Raw genomic sequence first — 22485 nt, forward strand, 5'->3', positions numbered from 1 at the left:
TGCGTTTCCTACGATAGGCATTTCTGGCAGCCGCACAGGCACGCCTGAATGCCGAGTAGAGATGGGTGCTGTCCTTCTTCTGAAGCCACTGGCGGTGTAGCCTTTTCTTGCGACACTGGAGTTGGTACAATTCCCTGTCAGACCACGGGGGATATGAGCTCGCCTTCCTGCTGGTGGATTTGAGAGGGGCATGTCTGTCAAGAGCACGCATGAATTTAGTGTGCCAAGTGCTCCACATCTCATCAGTGGAGGAAGTCGATTGGAACCAGCTCAGGTTGGCATTGGCAAGCTCATCCCGAAATTCTGGAAGGTTTATGGTGCGCATGTTGCGGGTTAAACTGGTTCCCCGGCGTTGCGAGGAGTGTTGATGCTTAGCGGACGGTAGCGCGAGGTCCAGTCTAGCATGTACGGCCGAGTGATCACTCAGAGTGCAGGTTACGACATTGCAGGAGACTGTAGCAGGGCTACTGGTGAGGATCAGGTCCAGTGTTGTGCCGACGGGACATCTTGGGGTTATTCGGGTTGGGACAGAAACTAAATTTCTCAAACCGAAAGAGTGAATTGCATCATTGAAACGGTGGAGCTGAGGTGTTACAGCTGAGCTAACATTAATGTTAAAGTCACCAAGCAGGGTGACAGATGGTGATACCACTGCAGCCTGGTGAAGAGCCTGCTCAAATCTGTCCCAATAATGAATTGTTTCAGCAGGGGGGCGATACATACACGCAAAAAGGTGCCGCTGTTTGGAGTGGTGCAGACTGATCCACACGGCTTCAATACCGTCCACCTTCAAATCTGGTTGTACGGTGACAGGAAGTGTAGCCTTGTAATACAGGCACACACCTCCACCAGGACGGCCGGCTCGATCCAGCCTGACAAGGCTGTATCCAGATATTTCTATCTCATTGTTAGCTACTGTGTTGGTGAGCCAAGTCTCGGCCACACCGACAATGTCCCAGTCCATCGAATGCACCAGGTCCGACAGTTCATGTACTTTGTAGCGCAGACTACAAATGTTGAGGAATGCAATGGTCAAATCTTGCTCCGACGGTGCAAGCACTGTTCTTGTTACAGTGGGTTGGAATGGTGTAGCGTTCGGATTGAGAGGAACTAGAGCTTGAGGAGCAGAGGTTGTCGAAATATGGTACTGTTTTCAAGTTAGCACTCAAATGTTATTCCGTTGATTGTGCCCTGTGCGCCACTATTATCCGTATCCTCAGCACCTGAAACTTCATCACTTTTAGCTGCAGTGGAGAAAGCATTGCCGAGTTTGTCAGCCCGAGGAGTTGCTGAGAATGTATGCTTCCCTGACGCCATGGTGAATCCATCTTTGTCAGTGTCAGGTGACTGATGAGGTGCCTTCCCTCTGCCACTGAAAGATCTGTTGCCCTCCTGCATTGGCGTCCTGGTCTCACTGCGTTCCTGATACAGTGTCTGTGAAAGCATGTCAGTGGTTTGACATGTTTGCACTCCGCCCTGAACTGCAGACTGTCCAGCAGCTCCATCTGTACACAGGGCCGTAGCAGGCGGTCCGGCAGCTGCCGGACCAATATTCGGCCAAAAAAAAAAAAAAAAAAAAAACGGAACCTCACAGATGTGAGCAGCTCAGGATGTCCACCCGGTACCATTGATGAGGATGTGTGCTATAAGTAGCATAGAGGTAGTATATAGTAGTGCCGGTAGTAGACCTACAAGTACATGTCATCAGGAGAATGACCCTGCTGAAGGTCATGGGGACAGTCATGCCTGTGAATGTTCCTACTCTGTACTTCCTGAAATGATTGTATTGATTCTTTTCTTCCTCCAATTCTTTCTAGATAGAGTTTGCACCAAAGATTTTCAGTTGCAATATCCTTTCTCCTCCTCCAAAGGTCCATTCTGGTTCTTTTATCACATGCATTTAAATGCGGTTGCTATGCCTTCATAGGCTTCAACAAGTTCTGTTTGGACGGACACAACATGCTGATGCCCTTTTTCCTGACTCATGCCGAACGTCCTTCTTCCTTTTCTCGCCCTATGTCACTCTGCATGGTCACGATTACATGCATGTACATGTACATGTACAATCAAGAGTACACGGGGGTTATGTACTCTTGATACAATGTATGTACTTCCAAGTACAATCATGTACTTTTGTACATGTACCGGCATATGTATGAGTATGGGCTCGGGGGGGGGGGGGGGGGGGAGCATCGAAGTCGGATCTTGCCGGACCAACCAAAATGGGGCTGCTACGGACTTGAGTACAACATTTACAAATACAGTGCCAGTCGTGAACGTGAACTCGCACTTTATGCATGACCTGATCCACTACGTACGAGTTAAGTGCATAGACCAGTGTACAAACTTTCGTAACTTCGTCAAACATAAACGCATCGTTACAATCAATACACCGTTGGAAAGATCTTGATCTCACCTGTCCGGGGATATAAAGTTCTTTGCAATAGGATAAGAATTCATTGAGCGGCGACAAGATGAACACGGAAATCACGGCCCAGAGTGAACGGGACTTTTTTGTTCATTACTTCTTTTTGTTGAAGAGCGTGCCAGGGGATTTCCCTTTGGCATGGCGCATGCGTGATGGACATCAAATGAAGCGCTTGGATCTGAGCTTTGCAGCGCAGTTTGAATTGTGAAAATCTGTTGAATTTGGGCAAGAAGCCGAACAAGAATGTGAAATTGAGTTGTTGTGCCGTTCCGAGGCACGGTGGAGTAATTTGGAGAGGACGTGGAAGTGGCCCTGATGTGTCTATGGAGCTGAGAGCTGCCAGGATGGATTCGCTTGGTCCTGATCTTTCCAACGAGCCCAGGACGATGAAAATCCATCAAGGTGGAGTAAAATGAGAATATATTTCGTTCGGAGCTGTGAGTGCATACTCCACCAAGAGAGTCAGTGCGCTGGAAAGCCAGTGGATTGGAGAAAAGGGGCTCAACATGCAAAGGGTTAACCCATGCGCTTACCCAATCAGTCCACCAAGACCAACACCTCAACTTAACCCCAACGCCACGCCCTTCAATCCCAACTTCATTCCCAGCACACCTCCAGCCAAGTGCCAGGAGCTTCGAACCATATTCTTAACCCTAGAACTACCAAAATTTCAACTACCCTAGATGTACCGGAGGCATCATATGACTCCACTGGACTTAAACATACCTGCTTGGAATTATTTTCGGGGATATGTGCAGAAACAGAAGTCCTTGGGGTAAAAAGTACCTTTTAAAAGGAAGAACCAATGACAGGTGCACTATCTTGGAGACAAGCAGCTGGCATTGCGCGCAGCGAAAGGGCGACCTCTCGTCAGTTTACGGAAAAATGAAAGAGCATTTGCTTGCCATGCTCATCCTGCAAACAGAACTACGACAAAAATGCCTTTTTACGGTACATGCACAACATGACTTACAGGGTTTGTAATTTGGTTGTGGCGTTGAACAGCCCAGCAGGTAGGTGAACAAGTTGATTTTGGTACAAATCTCTGGGACAACAAAGTAGAATTTTGATAGGATGTATATCACTTCCTGGAAGAATATCTTATTACTCTATTTTGTCATACTAGTTTGTAGGTCGAGTGTGTGGGTTACAGTGAGGGCTTTTACCCACCCGCCTGTGTAGATTCACACCAAGTTTGAGCTAAGAAGTCTGAAGAAAATGTTGAACGCTGAATTCGCCGGGAATGGATGTGTTAGTGCCTCTACAGCGTGCAAAGTAAATATACATCTATGGAGGTGCACGGCTGGATGTGGCTGCCATTGGAGTCTGGTAGGTTTGAGCAAACATTCTTCGATGCTCGGGTGTATAACCCGTATGCTCGTTCAAACCGAAACCCTGCCTCCCTGGTGTCCGTCTATGCCAGACACGAGAAGGAGAAGTGTCGCAGCTACGAAGCACGAGATTTGCACATCGATCATGCGTCATTTGTCCCCATCGTCCTCAGTTGCACTGGCGGGCAAAGCCAAGCAGCGAAGGCTCTCTACCGCAGGGTTGCGTCCATGGTATCGGAGAAGATAGGAGAGTCTTTCTCGTCGGTGATTGCCTTTCTTCGAGTGAGGTTGGGCTTTGCCCTCGTCCGAGCAGCTGCCGCTGCCATTCGTGGTCATCGACGTCCAGCCTCTTCCTCTGCCGTTGATCAGAACCGGTCAGCAGCGTTGGCTGTTGCGCAGTGTGGCTTGGCGTTGTGAGAACTAACTACTTGCACTGTATCCCCATTGTACTTGCACTTCCTGTCAAATATCCGTCTTTTCTTTTTCTCTATTTGTTTTCTTTACCAGGCGTGGGCAATTCCCTGGACTATCAAAATGGGTGCCTTATTATTTTATCTGTTTCTGGTATAATGACAGTCCATTGCAGATTACAATTTTTTTTACATCTATGCTGTGATAGGTGATTTCAAGTAGTGCTTTGAGCCGAATTCTGACTTTGGCGCTCATAATATGGCCGAATTTGGACATTCTCTCAGCCGATAGAAAAGCCGATTAGGCGAAAAATCGGGTCGATTTGGGAAATGCCTAGCTGGTGCTCATGGCCAATGACACTACCATGCTCGCTGCGAGTTCTGGGGCTGGTCAAGGGGATATTGCGTTGTGGCAAACAGAGAGCAGATGCGGAGGACCAGGCAAGAAGTGCAGCTGGTACGGGTAGGCAAGCGAGGCAACAGTACAGCGGATGGCCAGCCTGGTTAGGTGTCCACCAGGACCGAAAGCATCCAGTGCGCAGGACTGAACATTGTTCAGACGCTGAAGGTGACTCTGCACAGCTTCCATCCACACAAGAGGCGCATACTCCATGACTGGTCGTACAAAAGCCTTATATACGGTCCACCTGCCGGCGCAGGTGAGGATGCGGGCGGCTCTGTTTAGGACACCAAGCCGTTGGCGTGCACGGGTGGCTGCGGAGCGTAGGTAGTTTGTAAATTTTATTATTTAAGGGGTCAGCCTACCCCTAAATTCCATATGGCATTCAATTGACCGTAACTTTGGCATCTCTCCATGGATTTGAGTGAAAGTTTGACCACACACTTCTTCCACTATGCTGGCTCTCTGGACATGATTTAAAAATTCTTGAGCCTCGCTGACAGGCTTTCCAGGCCGGAAAACTCGAAATTCCAGCATAGTGCCTCGGTGTGCGCGACACCCAGGAGCCAAAAGAATGCATTTACAATTTGTTCACATTTTCGTGCCCATTCTGTCCGTGCGTGGGATCCAAACCTAAAACAAGTTCACAAGCAGCCATGGGTGGTGGGGTAGGGCCCCTCAAAGTGGCCCTGGAATCTGTCACAACGGAACGAGTTTGCGTTCTCTCACAGACTCCCACAGACCCAAGTCAATTTTTGATTTTTTTTAGGTTTAGCACGTGCTACGAGGTCGTACTTTTGATACAACATCCAGTGCTGGGACGTCCACAGCAAGCCATTTCCACAGCGCTGCACACCAAATCCAGGATACCCTCAAAAATTGGCAAAGACTACCACTCGCGTTACACTACTGCCTGGTACTGAATCCTACCTGACTTCTTGACACGACTCAAACTTGTCAAAGTCACTGAATCAACGTCAACCACAATATTCAAGCCACATATCTGCAACGTCACGAGGGTGCTGGCAAAGGTCCTGCTGCACGTGCAGCCCAATACGTGGCTAAAAAACGTGATTTTTGGACTTGGAGCAAAATTCTGCACACTTTCGCGTGTTTCCATGATAGGACAAGTTCCACACGGTCTGCTCATATTCAAATACAGTGTTGCCAAAAAAATATATATATTTTTCCTTGCAAGGGAACATTTTTTCGGCCATAACTCTTGAACGTCTGGTCAGATCGAGACAAAATTTTCATAGATTTTGCAGCTATTCATGCTCTTTCAACTGACGTAGCACTCGATATGAATTTACAAATTCGATTTTTCACCGAATTTTCGGGTGGTCTGCCACCTTAAAATTAATGATCTCCCAAAGGCATAGCCTATCTGGGGGATCAGGTGATCGCTAAAGGTCAACTGGGTGTCCATCTTCACAACAAGGAGGGTGATGCTGGTTGTCTCGTGTACCAGTGTGCCACCAAACAGGAGTGCATGGAGATCTAAGCCGGCGCGTCAGAGGGTGACTGTCATGGCCTGGGATTTGGTCGGGTCAAAAATCACTTTCCATGTATGGCCTCTGAGGGTGGCTGTCATGGCCTTGGATATGGTCGGTTGAAAAATAACTTTCCTTGTTTGGCCCCACTGGTGCAGTCTGTCAATGCCCAGCCTGCTGCAGCCAATACAGTTCCTTTTCACAGTGCTACCCGACAGAGCGATACGCAATCGCAGCAGCCATTCGTTTTCCTCAAACTCATTCTTGACACAGATGTCCTCGAACAGGTGGAGATAACGCTCCAGTGGCTGCCTTCCGTCGTATGTCGATACTTTCATTAAAGGCCCACGCCCACCGCTGTGACAGGGAGCCTCCGCTGTACCTCCCATCAACCTCACACGCGCAGCGTCACCCATTCCATCAACTTATCGCCTTCAAATACATACCGAATTCCGTTGGCGAAAAGTTGGCTTCCAAATAACCTAGTTCCTGTTCCATGCTCGCTTCGTATCCTGGAGTGGTCTCCAAATGTTGTGAACCCTCTGTGATTCTCTAAATTGTCAGGATCGAACGACCACACTGCACGAGGACAACTATTAACTCTTGAGAGTATATTTCACTTCGATCAACAGCAACTAACGCTAAAACCACCAGGTAGTTATAGCGTGAAAATGACAGCAAACCCATACAACATACAAATATAGCGCACACAGCAAATCACACATAGCGCATGTAGCGTATACCACGTCGTACACATCAGCGGTACGGCGGAGTCAAGATACAACTGCATTGAAACGAACACAATGCCACAAGCGAGAAGGCATGTCACACTTGAGAAATTGTGGTTTCATAATAAGAGTTTCCATGACTTTTGAGATTATGCACAGCAACAAGAGTACATAACCCCCAAGAGTGTGCAACTGCCTGCACAACCACTATGCTGTGCTGCGACGGCAGAACTTCACATCACGTGACATGGTTCAAAAGGTTATGCTGGCAAACAGTGCAAAGTGACGACAAGAGAGTTGTACCCAAAGCTGGGCTGCGTACAACCCTGTATCTATCATGCACAGAGTGCAAATATTGTGTACGGGTTCATCACGTGATGTGAAGTTCTGCCGTCACAGACCCCATAGCTGGAATTGCACACTCTTGGGGGTTATATACTCTTGACAGCAAGGGTACGGGCCTGTAATTCTTAAGGCTTGAGCGGGAAGATTGCTTGTGGATATAAACCATGTTGGCCGTCTTCCACATCCTAGGTCGGACTCCAGACCGGAAGCACTGATCTCTGTCTCCAGTCTGCCTGTACAATGTCCTTCATTACTTTTAAAATTGCTTGTCCACCCAGCTTCGCAAAATCCCTTCTGGCACTCTCTTCAAATCCCAGATATCCCTGCTGTTGCAGAACTCTGTATGCTCGTGTAGCGACCACCCTGCCCATACACGTAGTCACTAATCTCTGCTCACCCAATTTTTCATCACTCTTCCTCCTCTCTCACACCATTATCGCTTATTGGCCAATGGGTACCGTGAGAATAAAGTTTTGACAACAACCACGTTATGAATTTGCAGTTGAAAGCCCTATTTGAATAAGGTGACGAGCTGTCTTTGATGATGCTGTGCGGTCCATGTACCCCATCTTTATCATAGCTACGGGAATAAGGCTGCGTTTACACAAAGACAAAATGAAACGAAACGAAACGCAACGAAAACGGGCTGGCCTCCAATCGTTTTCAAATCTTTTACACGAGAACGGAAAATCGTTTTGAACCGTTTACACTAAAACGGAAAACGGGCGATCAGGCTAGAAGTTAGCACGTGCTGGTTTGGCGCAAGGGCGGGAAGTAACACGTTAGTTGGAGTTGGTACGTGCTGGTGGTCGCAAGGAATGGGTGTTTCCCGCTAGTTATATTCTGGCAAAGAATGGTTTCCATGACCACGCTCCGTTTCCAATCGTTTTCACTGTTTTCACCGTTTACACGAGAATGAAAACGTTTTGAAAACTTTTCAAAACACTTTGAAGTGCTTTTCCATTTCGTTCCGTTTAGGTATCGTTTTCGGTCGTTGTCGTGTAAACGATAGTAGTAAACGCAACGATATCATTCCGGTTGGCGTATTTCGTTGTCGTGTAAACGCAAATCGTTTTCAATCGTGTAAACGCAGCCTTAAGCATCATTACCGCATAGTGAGGACTCTTGATTGCCATTTAGAGTGAGATTCGTTTGGAAATTGACTTACATATCCGTAACGATCTTGTTATTCTGAAATGCTGAGCCACTGAGATCCGTCAAACCGTAAGAGCGCAAAGAACTAGATGCAATAAGGCACAGAATAAAGCGGTATTTTATACAAAAAATAAAGGACCAAGGAACTACACGTTATGCTATACAGTCCATTAACACCACCAGTCACTAAACAATCAGCTCGTGCGATAAAAGCGCACGACACTGACCGACGGTACAGACGTTTCACGGCTGTTATGCATGCATAATCCAGCGACATTATGTACCGTACGACATTTCCCCGTCACCCAGTGATCCATGATGCGGTCTTACACGACCTTGCTGCCTTTTTCAAATCTCTGGAAATATTCGGCAAGGTTTAGCCTATGTTTCTGTCGATTCCAGCCGTTTTCCACGCTGGATTCGCGAAGTCTCGGCGAATTCACCTTCCTGCCTTCAAGCTGCGAAAGCAGATATTTTGATCGTCAAACTGCGCAATGGGAAAATGAAGTTACGATCTTTTTCATTTCGTTCTTCCTCGGCGTGCCGGCCATTGGCGTTTATCAGAATTGGCTCACATTTGAGGCTTCCTCCTAAGGGGTGCAGAATTTTTGGCAGCCTTCACGCCAATTTTGATTGAAACGTTTGTCCTTTTCCTACGTCGTAGTTATATTTTCATTGCCTCCCAGATTATCGTTTTCGTGCCCAAGTCGATTTGCGGGGCGTACTTGGACGTCAGTTGCAAGTGTTTGCTGATATATGCAGAACGAGTGGAGGTGTGTTCTCCTGCCTCAATGTCTAACGAAGGCCCGGTTTCGTCCGCCATAGGAGGGATCCGTGCATGCTTCGTTCTGGATGTCAGCAAGTACAAATCAGACATGCATCCAATGAACATTTTTTGAAATCCATGCTTTCGAAATGTATGTAGAAGCAGGACATTGTGTACAGATTTTAAATGTTAGACAGATAGGCATGGGTTTTTTGTATTACTAGTTTTACTGCAGATTTAGGCCTCGCACAATGAAGTCTGCCGACGATCCTGCTGAAAAGCACACACTTGCATGCGTGAAGACCATACGGAAATACTTAAAGTAATTGAACAACAACAAACGGCATCCATGATGCAGCTTATAATAATATTATATCTTGCACTGCATCAGCACTAAGCACAGCATGGCACTCAGGACAGTGCCGCAGCCGCTGGTGATGGCCGTACCCGCTTTTACCACTCTCGGCGTTCATGATAATTATTACATGTAACATGTTCAATATGCAAATGATTATGTAGAACACTAATAGGCTATCCTCGTACACTCCTCACTAGATTCCCTACTAAACTGCTTTCTTCTTCAGTGAGGACTACTGTACAAGCTGCACTATGCAGAGTATCTGTTGCTACCGGAGTGTGTAGCCAAAACAAACAGGTTATTATTCTGATGCGAATGAGATACACAGCATCACGCATCTTCATGACCGTGCCATTCCTATGGAGCTGGCTCAGGGCTTGATGGCAATGCAGTTCACCTGCTGAATTGACAGATGTCCATGAATTCATTTTAAAATAACAAGTCGGTCAAGTGAGAATTCAAGTCAGCAGGAATAGCGCAAGCTCCCACGTAGGGAGCAACACACAATTCCACAAGTATCGCCGAAGTCGCATCAAACTCTTCTTCACATTAATTACAATACGGCGAATTAAATCAAAGCTGTAAGAAGCAAAACAATTCTGTGACTTGAAACAAGCATTGAAAGAATAGCACCTATAGCAGGTCCATGTGCTTTAAAAGTTAGAGACTGGAAGATATCCTCTATTTGTACACTAACAACACCAACATGGAAGCGTTGCGGGCAACCAACTCCGCCATGCTATGACACTTGATGATGTGTTGCGGTACTTTGCTTATCACTGCAAGCCCACCGGTTGACTTGACCAACATCCATTGCTTCTTTCATGACGAAGATCAGCAGTGCAACCACCTCCTCCGATGCCGCACTTATTGGAGGAGCACATTCTACTGGAAATGAAGCACTTTAATGTTCAGTTAGTGCTGATCTGAAATAGTATGGAGAGCAGGGTGGTGAAGGGTTACACGCAAATTCAACATCCTTGCCGATGAGCACTGTGGAGCATGTGCAATGCAGAAACTGCTGTCCAATAGTATACAGAATCTGATTTCCAGCAATCCTAAAATCCTCACATTGATCCCCAAGGTGAAGAGCACATGCATGAAGAGACGTACATGTAGCTGCTATGTCATCAACTTTGCGTTGAGAGAGTAGCAGACGATCGAATTCTATCCTTCTCCTTCTCCAAGATGAATTGCAATCAGTCTAACGATTTATTTGTGCTCTTTTCTTGTGCACGGAAATCTAGCTGTAAGCTGTCCTCAGGGGGAGAACATGTTCTAGAATAAGAGCAGTGGGGTTCCATCTGTTCACGTCATGATGGTAGCGAGTCAAGCAAACGTGCCCCCTTCTTGTTCCGAAATTTCAAACACACCGAATACCATGATGCACTACATTACTACTTCCTCCGAGTCATCGAAATTACTTTTGATATAAAACGGGGTATTTACTCACCAGCACTCGTACCAGAGGCAAGGAATCGGACATAGGCGATAGTCATCAGTATAGGGTGACGGCAAAGTTATATTGTCGGTTATTGGAAGCTGGAATTTTTGAACTATAACAGTAGACGCAATTTCTTCGCTGATGTCGCTGCGATGGTAATTTCGACTCGCTCAGATCAGTCAGGCATTGCAGCCTGCACATTTCTCGTGCTTATGGCCATTCGCTCAAGCCTCATCACTTTTTTACCTTAGCTGGGGTGAGAATGACTTCGTGGAACAAGTGGCAGCGCTTGGAGAAACATCGAGGGGTCAGCAAACTAAATGCCTGCAACAGCGATAAAAATGTGTCGCTCTGGCTGAGACACTCAGTACATGATTGTACCTGCAAGAGCTGTGTAGACTCTACACGTAGTGCTAGTGATGCACGCGCAGGTGCCGTACCATGGTATACCAGTGCTGCTGAAAAAGAGGGCGTGCTGGACGTGATAGTACACTGACCTGCATGAGCTGTAACCACACAGCTAAAATAAATGGGCATGCCACGGCTAAAAAAAAGTTCATTTCAAGATCGAGGTGATTCCGCCGATGGTAATCAACCGACCTCGCAGCGATCATGTATTCTTACTAGGCTTCGTTGGTGGCGAAGTAAAAATCACCCAAAGCTAGCAGACGACAAGCATCGTGAGCAGCTCTTGTCCTGTGGAGAAAGTCAAAGCGTTTGAGATGAGGCGCGACCAACTTTCAACCTTCCTTGAAATATTTCGGAACGATATTTTGCGTCCATTGACATCACCGACGACGAGGACTTCATCTCTGCATGAAAACTCTCAGTCCAACTGTCCTGGAACGTTACTCTAGTCTTCAGACTATCATACTGTGTAATAAATTTTGAATGGCTTAGCTTATGGAGTTGTCAGTAACAAGTGACAAGTCACTAGTCAAACTGCGACAATTTCGATGACGCGGAGGAAGTAGAATTTATTACAGGGCATCGTCTTGAAAACAATTCCTGTATTGACTCCAGGACATACTAACTTCAGTACTTCGCCAAAGGGAGGCTTCCAGGTCTTGGTAGACTTATTCTCCTCCAGCATGGCCTCATACGACCTCTCCAAGGCACGAATCCATCGCCCCAAAAACAAAAACTTTCTTCGATAAATTTGAAAAATGTGCAGAAAGACTGCACGCATCGAGCTGTTGCGATGCGGGTTGCTACGGTACGCCGCCATATTGATAAATGTCGCACTCGGAACGGCCCTGGTTTCACAACTAACTGGCTAACAGCTCTAGCAGATCTTGGATGTGCACTCCAACAGCCTTCCAACTTGGAAGGTTCTAAGTTATAGAAATAACATCAGGAGGGAAAGGTGAGCGCAAGCAAGATAAGCACGAGCTGAAAGTCTCCGCTGTGAAGGACATTGGTGGATGTTCATGCATTGCGATGACGATACTGGCAAGACCAATGGACAATAAGGTCGAACCACGATTCAAGATGTCTCAGTACTCTGTCAGTTTTGTGCCTAGTTCTTCCACTTTCTGACTGTACATAGTAGTGTTGAAACGAGCATATCTATAAAAAAAAACCGAACGATCAGTTCCACTAACGAGCAAGCTATCGAGCGAGCTAACGAGTTTCATTGATGTGGCAAATATGAATTTTTGAATATACTTTTTTCAAAGTTCGATTTTTTTCAGCTGGTTCAAATTATCACCGCAAATTATCACCACTGGCATAATTGGGGTTGCTGCTGCTTCACTTTGGACTACTGTTTGGTGTCGAGATGTCTTTTCGGCGCCGTGGTTAAGTAGACTTTGTAAGAATAGACCGTTTTGCAAAGATTGCAAGTAGCCCTGGTCTTCGCTGCATCGCGGGAGAATACTTCCAAACGACTGAGCGTAACTTTCACTCAGATGCGGAACAAGACATCAGTAGAGTCCACCAAAGCTGCAATGACAACACAAACAACTCAAGTGTCGTGCAGGCATACAGACACTGTAACTGCGAGTGATTTTCACTTTGAGCGGGACTGGACTCTCGATCGACCAGGGAATCGTAACATATTTTACAACTCCCCGGTCGACATGTACTGCCATGTGTACGGAGTACGGTGTTCGTTAGTGCAAACGAGCTGGCCGCACAAACGAGCCGAGTTTCTGGCGAGCGAGCTAAAGAGTACTCGGTGAGATCGTTTTAACACTAGTATGAAAAATCTAGTGATGGAGAGTTACTCTTAACTCGAATTCAAATGTCCTTTTCCTTTCTACAGTTATGGTTGGTTCAACATCCGACTTTAATATATTTACTCTCTTACCCTTGTGACTTCTTTCACTTGTGATTTTTTCTCCTCCCCTCCCCATTACTTCCCATTACTATTAGCAATAACCTTGCCATGCCGTGTATGTCGCTCACATGTATAAAAGGAGGCGCCATCGCCTGTTTGTGTAACTCTAAAGCTGGTTCTCCAACTCGGCAAATCAGTTGATCTATGCGAATTTGTGCCTTTGTATCACCTTGACGTTTGTATAGGAAAAGGCATGCAACAACGTTATTGAAAAGACCCTAATGTATTATCTGCATCAAAACTTGTTTCATTCATTCCCAAGGATCAAAGGATTAACTCCATCATTGAATAGTGTTCAAGGTGTAGACTAATATGGGCACAAGTGCTGAATATTTCTAATTGCTGCTTTGAATACGTAAGTTAAAGCTTTCAAACGCCAGATCATGTAGAACTCACATTTTGGCAATGTTTGGGCACGACATGACAACTCCGTTGCTACATGTACACGGACCACAGGCATTGGAAGGTTCACTCCAAGCTAGCACCATACAAATCACAGCTACCGATAAGAGCTGCGAATATCCAAAGGAAATGACCAGACGCACAACCAGAACAGAACAGAAAACGTTACGGCTTCTGGTAGAAACTCAAAAATACAACACAGCAGTGCTATCAATTACCTAAACATAATATTTGTATACGTACACAAGGACGCTAAACATTCTAATTTTGCGGACAAGATGAGAAAATCAACGCTGAGGTGGAAAAATATAGGTAGAATCTGGATAAATCAAACCCCAGTCATTCCAATTATCCAACCCCCAGAACATATGCCCGTTTTGAGGTTCGAATTACCAGACTTTGCTATTCCCGTAGCTATGCAAAAGGTGTAACTTCAGTAACGTATCGCGCTAGCCAGGGTCCACACAGCTTTATTGCCATGTGTTTGTTTGTTTGTACCGTCGCGTACGTCGGCATGCCTGGCGCTATCCCGTACCTGTCTCGTACCGTACCATCAGAGACAGCTGGCCACAATATTCAAATAGGGCTTTCAAATGCAAGATCATAACGTGCAGCAGCTTGGAAGAATGAGTATGTATGCGAAGTGTATCGGGGGGGATGCATACGGTGCGATAGTGCGGGTTCGAATCCTAGGTTATGTCTTGAGTAAATTAGGAGAGATGAAAAATTTATAACATCACTATGCTTTTTTGCCTTGGGCATCAAGGTGGTAGACGGTGTCGTATTACCTTCGAATGCAAAGAGAAAGTTATTTTCTTTCGCTCAGGGCCCTACGCTATTCTTTTTTGCCTAGCTCATCATGCATGGTATTCGAACAGATGGAAACTTTTGCAGTACAATGATGTAGCCGATCAGTTCGTTATGGTATGGTTGGGCATTGTAGCCGTCATGGTCGAAGTAAAACACTATAGCCAATTAATGGAAAAAAAAACATTTCCATCAGTTCTAATAACATGCATGAGCTAGGCAAAAAAAAAGCTTAGCGTAGGATGCTGAGCTTCCAAGCTCCCTCATGTTAATATCAAGAGTAGTAAGATTACGATTGAGCTGTCTTTAAACTCTGATAAGGCCCTTGGCGGCAACGTTGCTCATTGGTCGTTTTCCTGGATAACGAGACAGACCTCATTCTAAAAAAAATAGCATAATACAATATTGAGTGACACGTTTCCTATTCTTTAGTCCGCTATACTACAGAAACCCATTTAGCAGAAAAGCATTTAAAGGAAGCCATTATGCGCTTCTAGCAGGGCATAGAACTGAAGGTGGCTGGGCTAGTAGTAGTAGAAGTATTAGTAGTGTTTATTAGACTAGGGAGTCCCAACAGGCAGGGCCCCGCCATTGTTACAGGGAACCCTAGGTGAATCTTTGTGAGGCGAGCAAAAGTATCAGCAGATTGTGCCCAACGACAATTTGGAGGAATAGCATTCCACCGACATGCCGCCAGAAGTGAAACCGAGTGCAGTCCGTACTCAATTTCTGCAGTAGGTAATGCTGAGACAGCTGTATCCTGGCCACGAGTACGAGCATTTGTGTGCGGGCCAGCTGAACGCAGGGTAAACAGTGATTGAAGGAGGGGCTAGCAATTGATGACAAGTAGTGATAGACCAAACCGTATAGTTTCAAATTAACTCTTTACTCAAACGAATACAGATGACACAGTTGTAGAACTAATGCAGTTGGGGTCATTCTATCTAAACCAAATGCATTTTTCATCGCAATATGGCTGACCGTTACAAGCCTGGGTATATGGGGTAGTTTTCAAGCAGTGCACATACACATTACTTGCATATCCTAGATAAAAAAAATCATCGATTAGTATACAGAGGTATTTTACAGTAGAGACAGGGGAAATGACAACACCTTTACAGGTCAGGTACAGGGCTGGGCTCAGTGCAGGCAGGGCAGGACCCCGCATCACCATGAACTGTGTATTGCTCTAGCCACCGCATACTATCCTGCAAGCGTAGCATGATTGTAGCCACATCAGAGCCGAATACGTAGAACGCAATATCATCAGCGTGCAGCTGCACCATACTCCCGTGTCTCTTTCTGCTGCACGCGTTTGGAACAGTCTTCCACCTGATGCGAGAAACATCACCCCCCTCCAGTTCAAGGGTGTGCTGCACGCGTATTGTCTTACTGTAGCATGACAGCAACCCCCCTCCCCTATCTTGAGTATAGTACAGTTGTGGCAAGTGAAATCCGACACTTGGCATAAGGGACTGCACCGTGCATCCTGCAGCCTCTGCAGCCCTGCATATGTACAGTACATGTGCTGCATACAACTTTATCTGTCTGATGACAGAATTCGTACTCATCACAGTCAAGGTTCAAAAGGTGCTGGCAAATATGAATGGGAATTGGATACCAATACTCCTGATGTGTACCATGTTTGTGAACTGTGTGTATCTAAGCTGTGACCTTTCGACCTGTTTGGGATGCATACGGCTCTATAGTACCAATTAGGTGCAGTGCATTACATCATTGATGTCCATTTGAGGCGCTGTCCCCTATGGCAAGTGTCGGATTTCACTTGCCACAACTGTACTAGTAATATGTAGTAATCCTGATGCTCTGATGCATGCCGAGGCTAGCTGTGCTCAGTCTCCGGCTAGCTGTATGCTCAGGATGCTTTCTTGATCTTCTCTTCTTCTTCTTCTTCTTTTTTCCTTTCTCTTTTCTTTAAAATGTTTTACTGCCAGAAGTGGTCTTCATATAAGGAGGCAGATATGCCTGTTTGTTGTACGACTTTAAATAAATCCAACCAACCAACCAACCAATACTCTCGCGAATAAGTTCGGATATTCGGCGAACGTACATGCAGAAAGGCAATGGCCCGACAACAGACTCCTAGGGGACCCCTCTTGTACAGGGTTTGGTGTCACCCTTCTCACCATTGACAGTAACCTGCTGACTGCGATTCGTGAGATAGTCTGAGAATCACTTGAGGACAGTATTGCCTACGCCAGGTGCGGCTATCTCATCCAGTAGACCTGTTGGGTGCACACGGTTGAACGCCTTGCCCATATCCGCAAAGACTTCTAGTCAAGTTCTGTCTATGCAAAGTGTCAGGGCATCCTCACAGCTATGATGTGAGAGGTACGCAAATTGTTCAGCTGCTATGGCAGATAGCAAGAGTACATAACCCCCCAGAGTGTGCAACTCCACTATGGGTGCTGTCCCGACAGAATTTCAAGTTGACGTCATTTTGATGATGCAATGCGCACTGTACACGGATTATCAGACGAATCCGGAACCTGTGGTTGACCGAAGCCGATCGATCTTGTACAAATTATTGCAAAGAAAAACGTGTGATGCGTTGACACCCGTACACATGTTGTAAATCACTGCTGCAAGGAGCATTGCGTCATAAATAATGACGTCAACTTGAAATTCTGTCGGGACAACAGGGTATGTGGGAGTTGCACACTCTGGGGGGTTATGTACTCTTGCAGATAGGTCTGGATTCTGGTGAAATACGAAGTGACTTGCTTGTGGACAATCTTCTCTAGGATCTTGGCAGCGATATGTAACAGTGAGATTGGTCTGTAGATGGTGGCTGAGGTCTTATCACCACATCTGTAAACAGGGCAGACATGGGCAATTTTGTAGGCAGCAGGAAAGATGCCAGATCTAAGGGACTGGGGGACGATAAAAGTTAGGGGATACGAGACTTAATCTCTGCATTATTTCTGGATGCCGGACAGAATATCATAGGAGCCGGTGGCTTTGCTGGATGCCAGAGATTCAAGGAACTTCGAGATGGCATCGACGCTGACAGTATCAAACTCCAAAAGGGTAGCGCCATTGGGGTCTGCAAGAGGCAGGGGCACCTCGACTGGTCTGGCAGGGTCATGGACGATCTCGGCAAAGGCACTAGTAGTCGTCAGATCAGCGAGTGTGGCTGCTGGTGCAGCCCTCACTGCTGTTCTACCAGACTAGCTATTGATACTGGCCCATTAGCCTCGTGGGTCATGGCGACGATTTTCGAACTCTCTGATGTAATACTGTGACTTCAGCTGCCTATTGAGGAGAGGGCCTTCTCGCCGTATTGCACGATACATCTGCCGAAGCTGTTGATCTAACGGGTGAGTGCGTACCTTTCTATGTATCTTGATTCGTTGCTGGAGGAGGTGTTTCAACCGAGGTGTCTAGCCAGCTACCGACTCTGGAATGGCCTGCCCGATAATATGAAGTCGCTAGTATCTGACGGTGGATTCAAACGCATGCTACGCGTATTTTTATTTGGTTAAATGTAATGGCTTTCGTAACCTGCTGATGAGGCTCGATAGAATCATGCTACGATGACCCGACTTGTAAATTTGAGATCTCTTTTTCTCAGATGGAGAGCCAAGAAACTTTTTAACCCATTGAACGCTGATGACGTCTATAAACGTCATTGAAAATGCCCCCCATGCGCGGGATGACGTCTATAGACGTCATGGGATATAATGATTTCTGTCACTGTCTGGTGTGTAAAAGCACTGTTAGTCAGTTGGATCATGGTCCTGCCTCTAGTACGATAGGTTGTTGGTACGAATCCCGCTTGGTAACAGTATGCGTCTTTTTTTCTTCTCTTTTCAGCGATCTTTCAGCTGCAATTGCACACATTTAGCGTATTTCACGCAATTTGAGCAGACTTGCGTCCCCTATTGTGAAGCGCTATTCTTTTCGGGGACTGTATCGATTCTGTCACCCTGTGGTTGATAGCCTTGGCAATCATTTCCAAAATATTTGAGGACACCAGTTGCCAGAACCCTGGAGTTTTAGAACTTGCTATTGGCCCTGTTTTTAGCATTTTATATGCAGAGTACCATAGGCAAGGCCCAGTAGCGCTAAATGGGTTTAACATGGAAATCGATAGCATACCTTGTGTCCACAATTTCCCATGTTTATAATACAAACCTTTTTCCTGCTCGTCCTAACCCTGCCTCCCCTCACTGTTACTTCCATTTTCGTATTATAATTATAATTTTACTTTCTCTTCATCTCTGACTCTTTTTACTGGTTGTCATCGCTTTCATAATACCGTAAAGTACCGTTGATCCGCCCCCTCTCTAATTCCCGCCGCCTGTCGATTTTCTACCTGTGAAGCGATTTCGGCGTAGACAACGAAATACGATGTTGAACCGACGCTTGCACTGCTGTACTCAATATGTGCCAATCCAGGATGAGAATGTGCACAATTTAGCACATCGAGTCTGATCCTCCAAGTTGTTGTACATCGTACTGCACTTGACAGCCTTGATCTAATTCCCGCCCCTGTCGAAAAACCAGCTGGGAAGCGGCATGGCGTGGGGGCGGATCAACGGTACTTTACGGTATTGGGCAGAACTGCCCGTTTGACATGCGATGTATATTAAATAAACAACAAAAACAACAACAGCTTGCTCACTCCATAAAATATCAATATGCCCCACAACACATACGCATGCTCAACACCCCCGCTCAAGTTACGGCCCAGTACAGCCTTGGACACGCACGCACTTGGCACCTCCCACCCTCCAGAACCGATCGCTGTAAAGACTCCCCACTGTACAAGTCCCTAGAATACTACAATGCCCTCCCTGCTAGCATTCATGACGTCTCCTCCCGACCTGCTTTCAAACAAGAAATCTGCTCACTGCCGATTAACTCAATCTGCTCCTGCAGCGCTCACCCTCTCCCATACTTGTAAAGTTCAAAGTGATGTAAATCACTTTCCAACTGTTTAACCCACAATCTCACCTTCTCATAAATGTATCTCTTCTTGGCGATGGTGCCATCGTGAGCATAAAGAATTCAAACAACTTTGGTGCTTTTTTGACAACATTCACATCATCTTTGTTCAATATGCGTACATGTTGCGAACTACACCCTTGTTTGGTTTGATTGGGCCAGCGTTGCTCGGACTACACCGTGTGCCCGCACTCAATCCAGATTTGCCAATCGATGAGACCCCTGCTGGAACATTTAATCCGCTGCTTGTTATGACCAGCACGAGCGGTGAAAGTACAATATGAGATTTAGACCACGTGATGTGTGAAACTTTCGCTGTTTGCGGATCTACAGTTGTGGCAAGTGAAATCCGACACTTGTCATAGGGGACAGCGCCACAAATGGACACCAATGATGCAATGCACTGCACCTAATTTGTACTGTACTATAGAGCCGTATGCATCCCAAACAGGTCGAAAGGTCACAGTGTAGCTACACACAGTTCACAAACATGGTACACATAAGGAGTATTGGTATCCAATCCCTATTCATTTTTGCCAGCATCTTTTGAACCTTGACTGTGATGAGTACGAGTTTTGTCATCAGACAGATAAAGTTGTATGTAACACATGTACGAGGTGGTTCGCAATTTTTGGACATGTCGTAATTTTTGGAAAAATCAGTTAAATATGGAAGTAGAATCCTCCTGAGTTGTTGTCCTCTCCTTGGTGGACAAATCTTCGATAAGAGTGTCTTCTTGTGGTCCTCAAGTTTCTTTGCGCCAATTTTTAGCGGTGAAGGCCGTTTCTTTCTGGGCGTTTTCTTTATTATTCTTAGGTAATGTAATGAGTATCGCATAACGGAGAGAATGTCGACATGGGGGATGTTGTATCCCTTCCATCAACTCCAGGGACTACGTCTTCCACCTCGAATCCGCCTGGAAGAGTCTCCTCGCCTTCTCAACCGGTGCGTTTGTGGAGGGGTTCTGGTCAGGAGAAATATTTTTTAGCAGTGCGAGCGTTCCACTCACCTGGCACCAGTGAGCACTTCCTAACCAAGAAGGACGCAGCGGCTAGTTACGGCGCTAGCCCTCCACTCTTTGCGAAATATGAGAAGGAGATGGGCCACTCTGGAGTACTCTCCTCTGTTCTTGAATATTACGTCCGTGAAAAACCTTTAGTGACCCTTTAAATTGTGTGTCACATTGAAAAGCCTTGAAAAGCTTGCTATGGCCTGTCATTAGAACTCATATCAGCCGGTCTCATAGGCATAGCCTTACCCCATTTTCATGTCCTGGGCAAGTTTTACTTGTTCACACCATTGCAGACTGCTGCTAGATGCTATTTAATTTAGTTGTCCAATAATTGCTCGCATTGAAAAAGCAGTAGAAAAAGACACCTTCAATGGTTTGGTTGGGTTTGGTTTTTATTATTTCAGTTCGTTGCCTCAACAGTACAAAGTACAAATATCAAGAGGAACGAACGAAAAGAGAAAATAAAACAGAGCAGAGAGGAAGATGCAACTGAAACTGAGGAAAGAAAAACGGAGAGAAACGGAGAAGGAATGTGGGCTGGGCGGATTCATGAACCATTACTAGAGCAGGGCAATGCATGAATCAGGTCAAGTTGTGACCTCATGCTTCAACTCTATGCCTTCAGGTGTGTGGGGTGGTGGTAAAGTATAAGTGTGCCAGTAGAAAGCAAGAAAGAAATTTAAGTTATCTTACAAACCAACATAATGGGGTGCTATTTAGAGTGTCCAAAAATAGCAAATGACCTCGTACTGTCCGTATGCAGGGCTGCAGGGGCTGAAGACTGCATGGTGCAGTCCCTTATGCCAAGTGTTGGATTTCACTTGCCACAACTGTATTAAAGGGCATGCCGATTTGCACTTAGGGGTCGTCCGTAATTATCGAAAAATTAAAAAATCCGTCCTCGTGCAAAATTCTCTCTGACCCACCCACCCACCTCCCATTTTTTCCCATTAATTTTTGGATTTTTACCGATGCCCGGCTCGAAAATAATAACTCCTGAGTCCTGACCCCATGTTCACTGATTGCACCTACATGTACATGAATGTCAAGTACTAGTAGCTAAGTAAAGTGAGTAGGTCTACCGACGGCCATGCACGTCCTACAACTACAAAAGAGTCATGTACCGGTATATCATACTGGTGTTTGCGATCCTACACTACGTCTACAGTGCACTACATGTCAGTGCAACAAGTGTATGAAAGTCACGGACGAAAACAAAAAGTACGAAAAATCGAAAAATTAAATTCCGCCAGCGCTCTTGACCACCCACCCCCTTGGCCTTTCTGCATGAGGACGGATTTTTTAATTTTTCGAATAATACGGACGACCCCTTATCATAATATTATTACCGTATATTCTCTATTATAAGAACAGGTCTCCATTACTAGCACAGTCTCTAATACTAGCACACTGTGAGCACCTTTCGAAACATTATAAGCACAGTCTCTATTACTAGCACGGTCTTGGTGGAAATCAATGCTACATGCATGATATCTAGCATGTATTTCTTCTTGTTCTGTATGGATGTATTGGTTGAAAAAATATAAGCACGGTCTCCAATATAAGTGCGGTCTCCAATATAAGCACGGGATAGAGGGGTGTTGAAAAAATAGAAGCACGGCGCTTATAATAGAGAATATACGGTATGTTCTTGATAACACAGTAGATGTCTACAAGTGACAACAAAGAAAACTAACAGCTATAGAAATATTGAGTACTTACACACAAGTTTGAAGCGTTCATGATGTCTTCGTTGCAAACAGCCTGTGAGATCCAAAGATATTATGCCACATAGGAACTTGGGTTCCCTCTCTCGACAGCCCTCCTTCTGTTGCGAAATGCCGATTGGTCGTACAGAGAAATACCAGTACTAGTAGTGCTTTTCGGAAAAGCAGGGCCAAAGTGCTCCTTCTCTTGGCAATGGTACTGATGACTGTGAAAGAAGAACTGTGCGGGACTACATGTACCGGGTTCATGCACTAATGCTATACTGTTAGGCTTTGCAAATTTGGTTACATGAGAAATTTCAACCAGGGTCGAGTTCAGGCTCAGTTGAAAGTCTGTACGATAGACAAAATGAGTGATACGCACAAA

At 45.8% G+C, this 22485-nt stretch overlaps 1 protein-coding gene across 1 annotated transcript in view; it reads right to left on the reverse strand.

Annotated features, from left to right (window-relative positions):
- LOC135821646 (leucine-rich repeat-containing protein 15-like) overlaps positions 1-22356 on the reverse strand; it is a 101235-nt gene extending 78879 nt beyond the window's left edge. Inside the window, exons 1-4 of the mRNA XM_065334645.1 lie at positions 22114-22356; positions 13596-13711; positions 8304-8375; positions 3402-3473 (exon numbers count right to left, since the gene is read on the reverse strand). Of these exons, the coding sequence (XP_065190717.1) occupies positions 3402-3473; positions 8304-8375; positions 13596-13711; positions 22114-22134 (281 nt within the window). The 5' untranslated portion in view covers positions 22135-22356. The remainder of the gene's footprint in view (positions 1-3401; positions 3474-8303; positions 8376-13595; positions 13712-22113) is intronic.
- Between the last annotated feature and the right edge of the window lie 129 nt (positions 22357-22485).

This window comes from Sycon ciliatum, chromosome 7 (assembly GCF_964019385.1).
Source record: "Sycon ciliatum chromosome 7, ocSycCili1.1, whole genome shotgun sequence".
Lineage (NCBI taxonomy): Eukaryota > Metazoa > Porifera > Calcarea > Leucosolenida > Sycettidae > Sycon > Sycon ciliatum.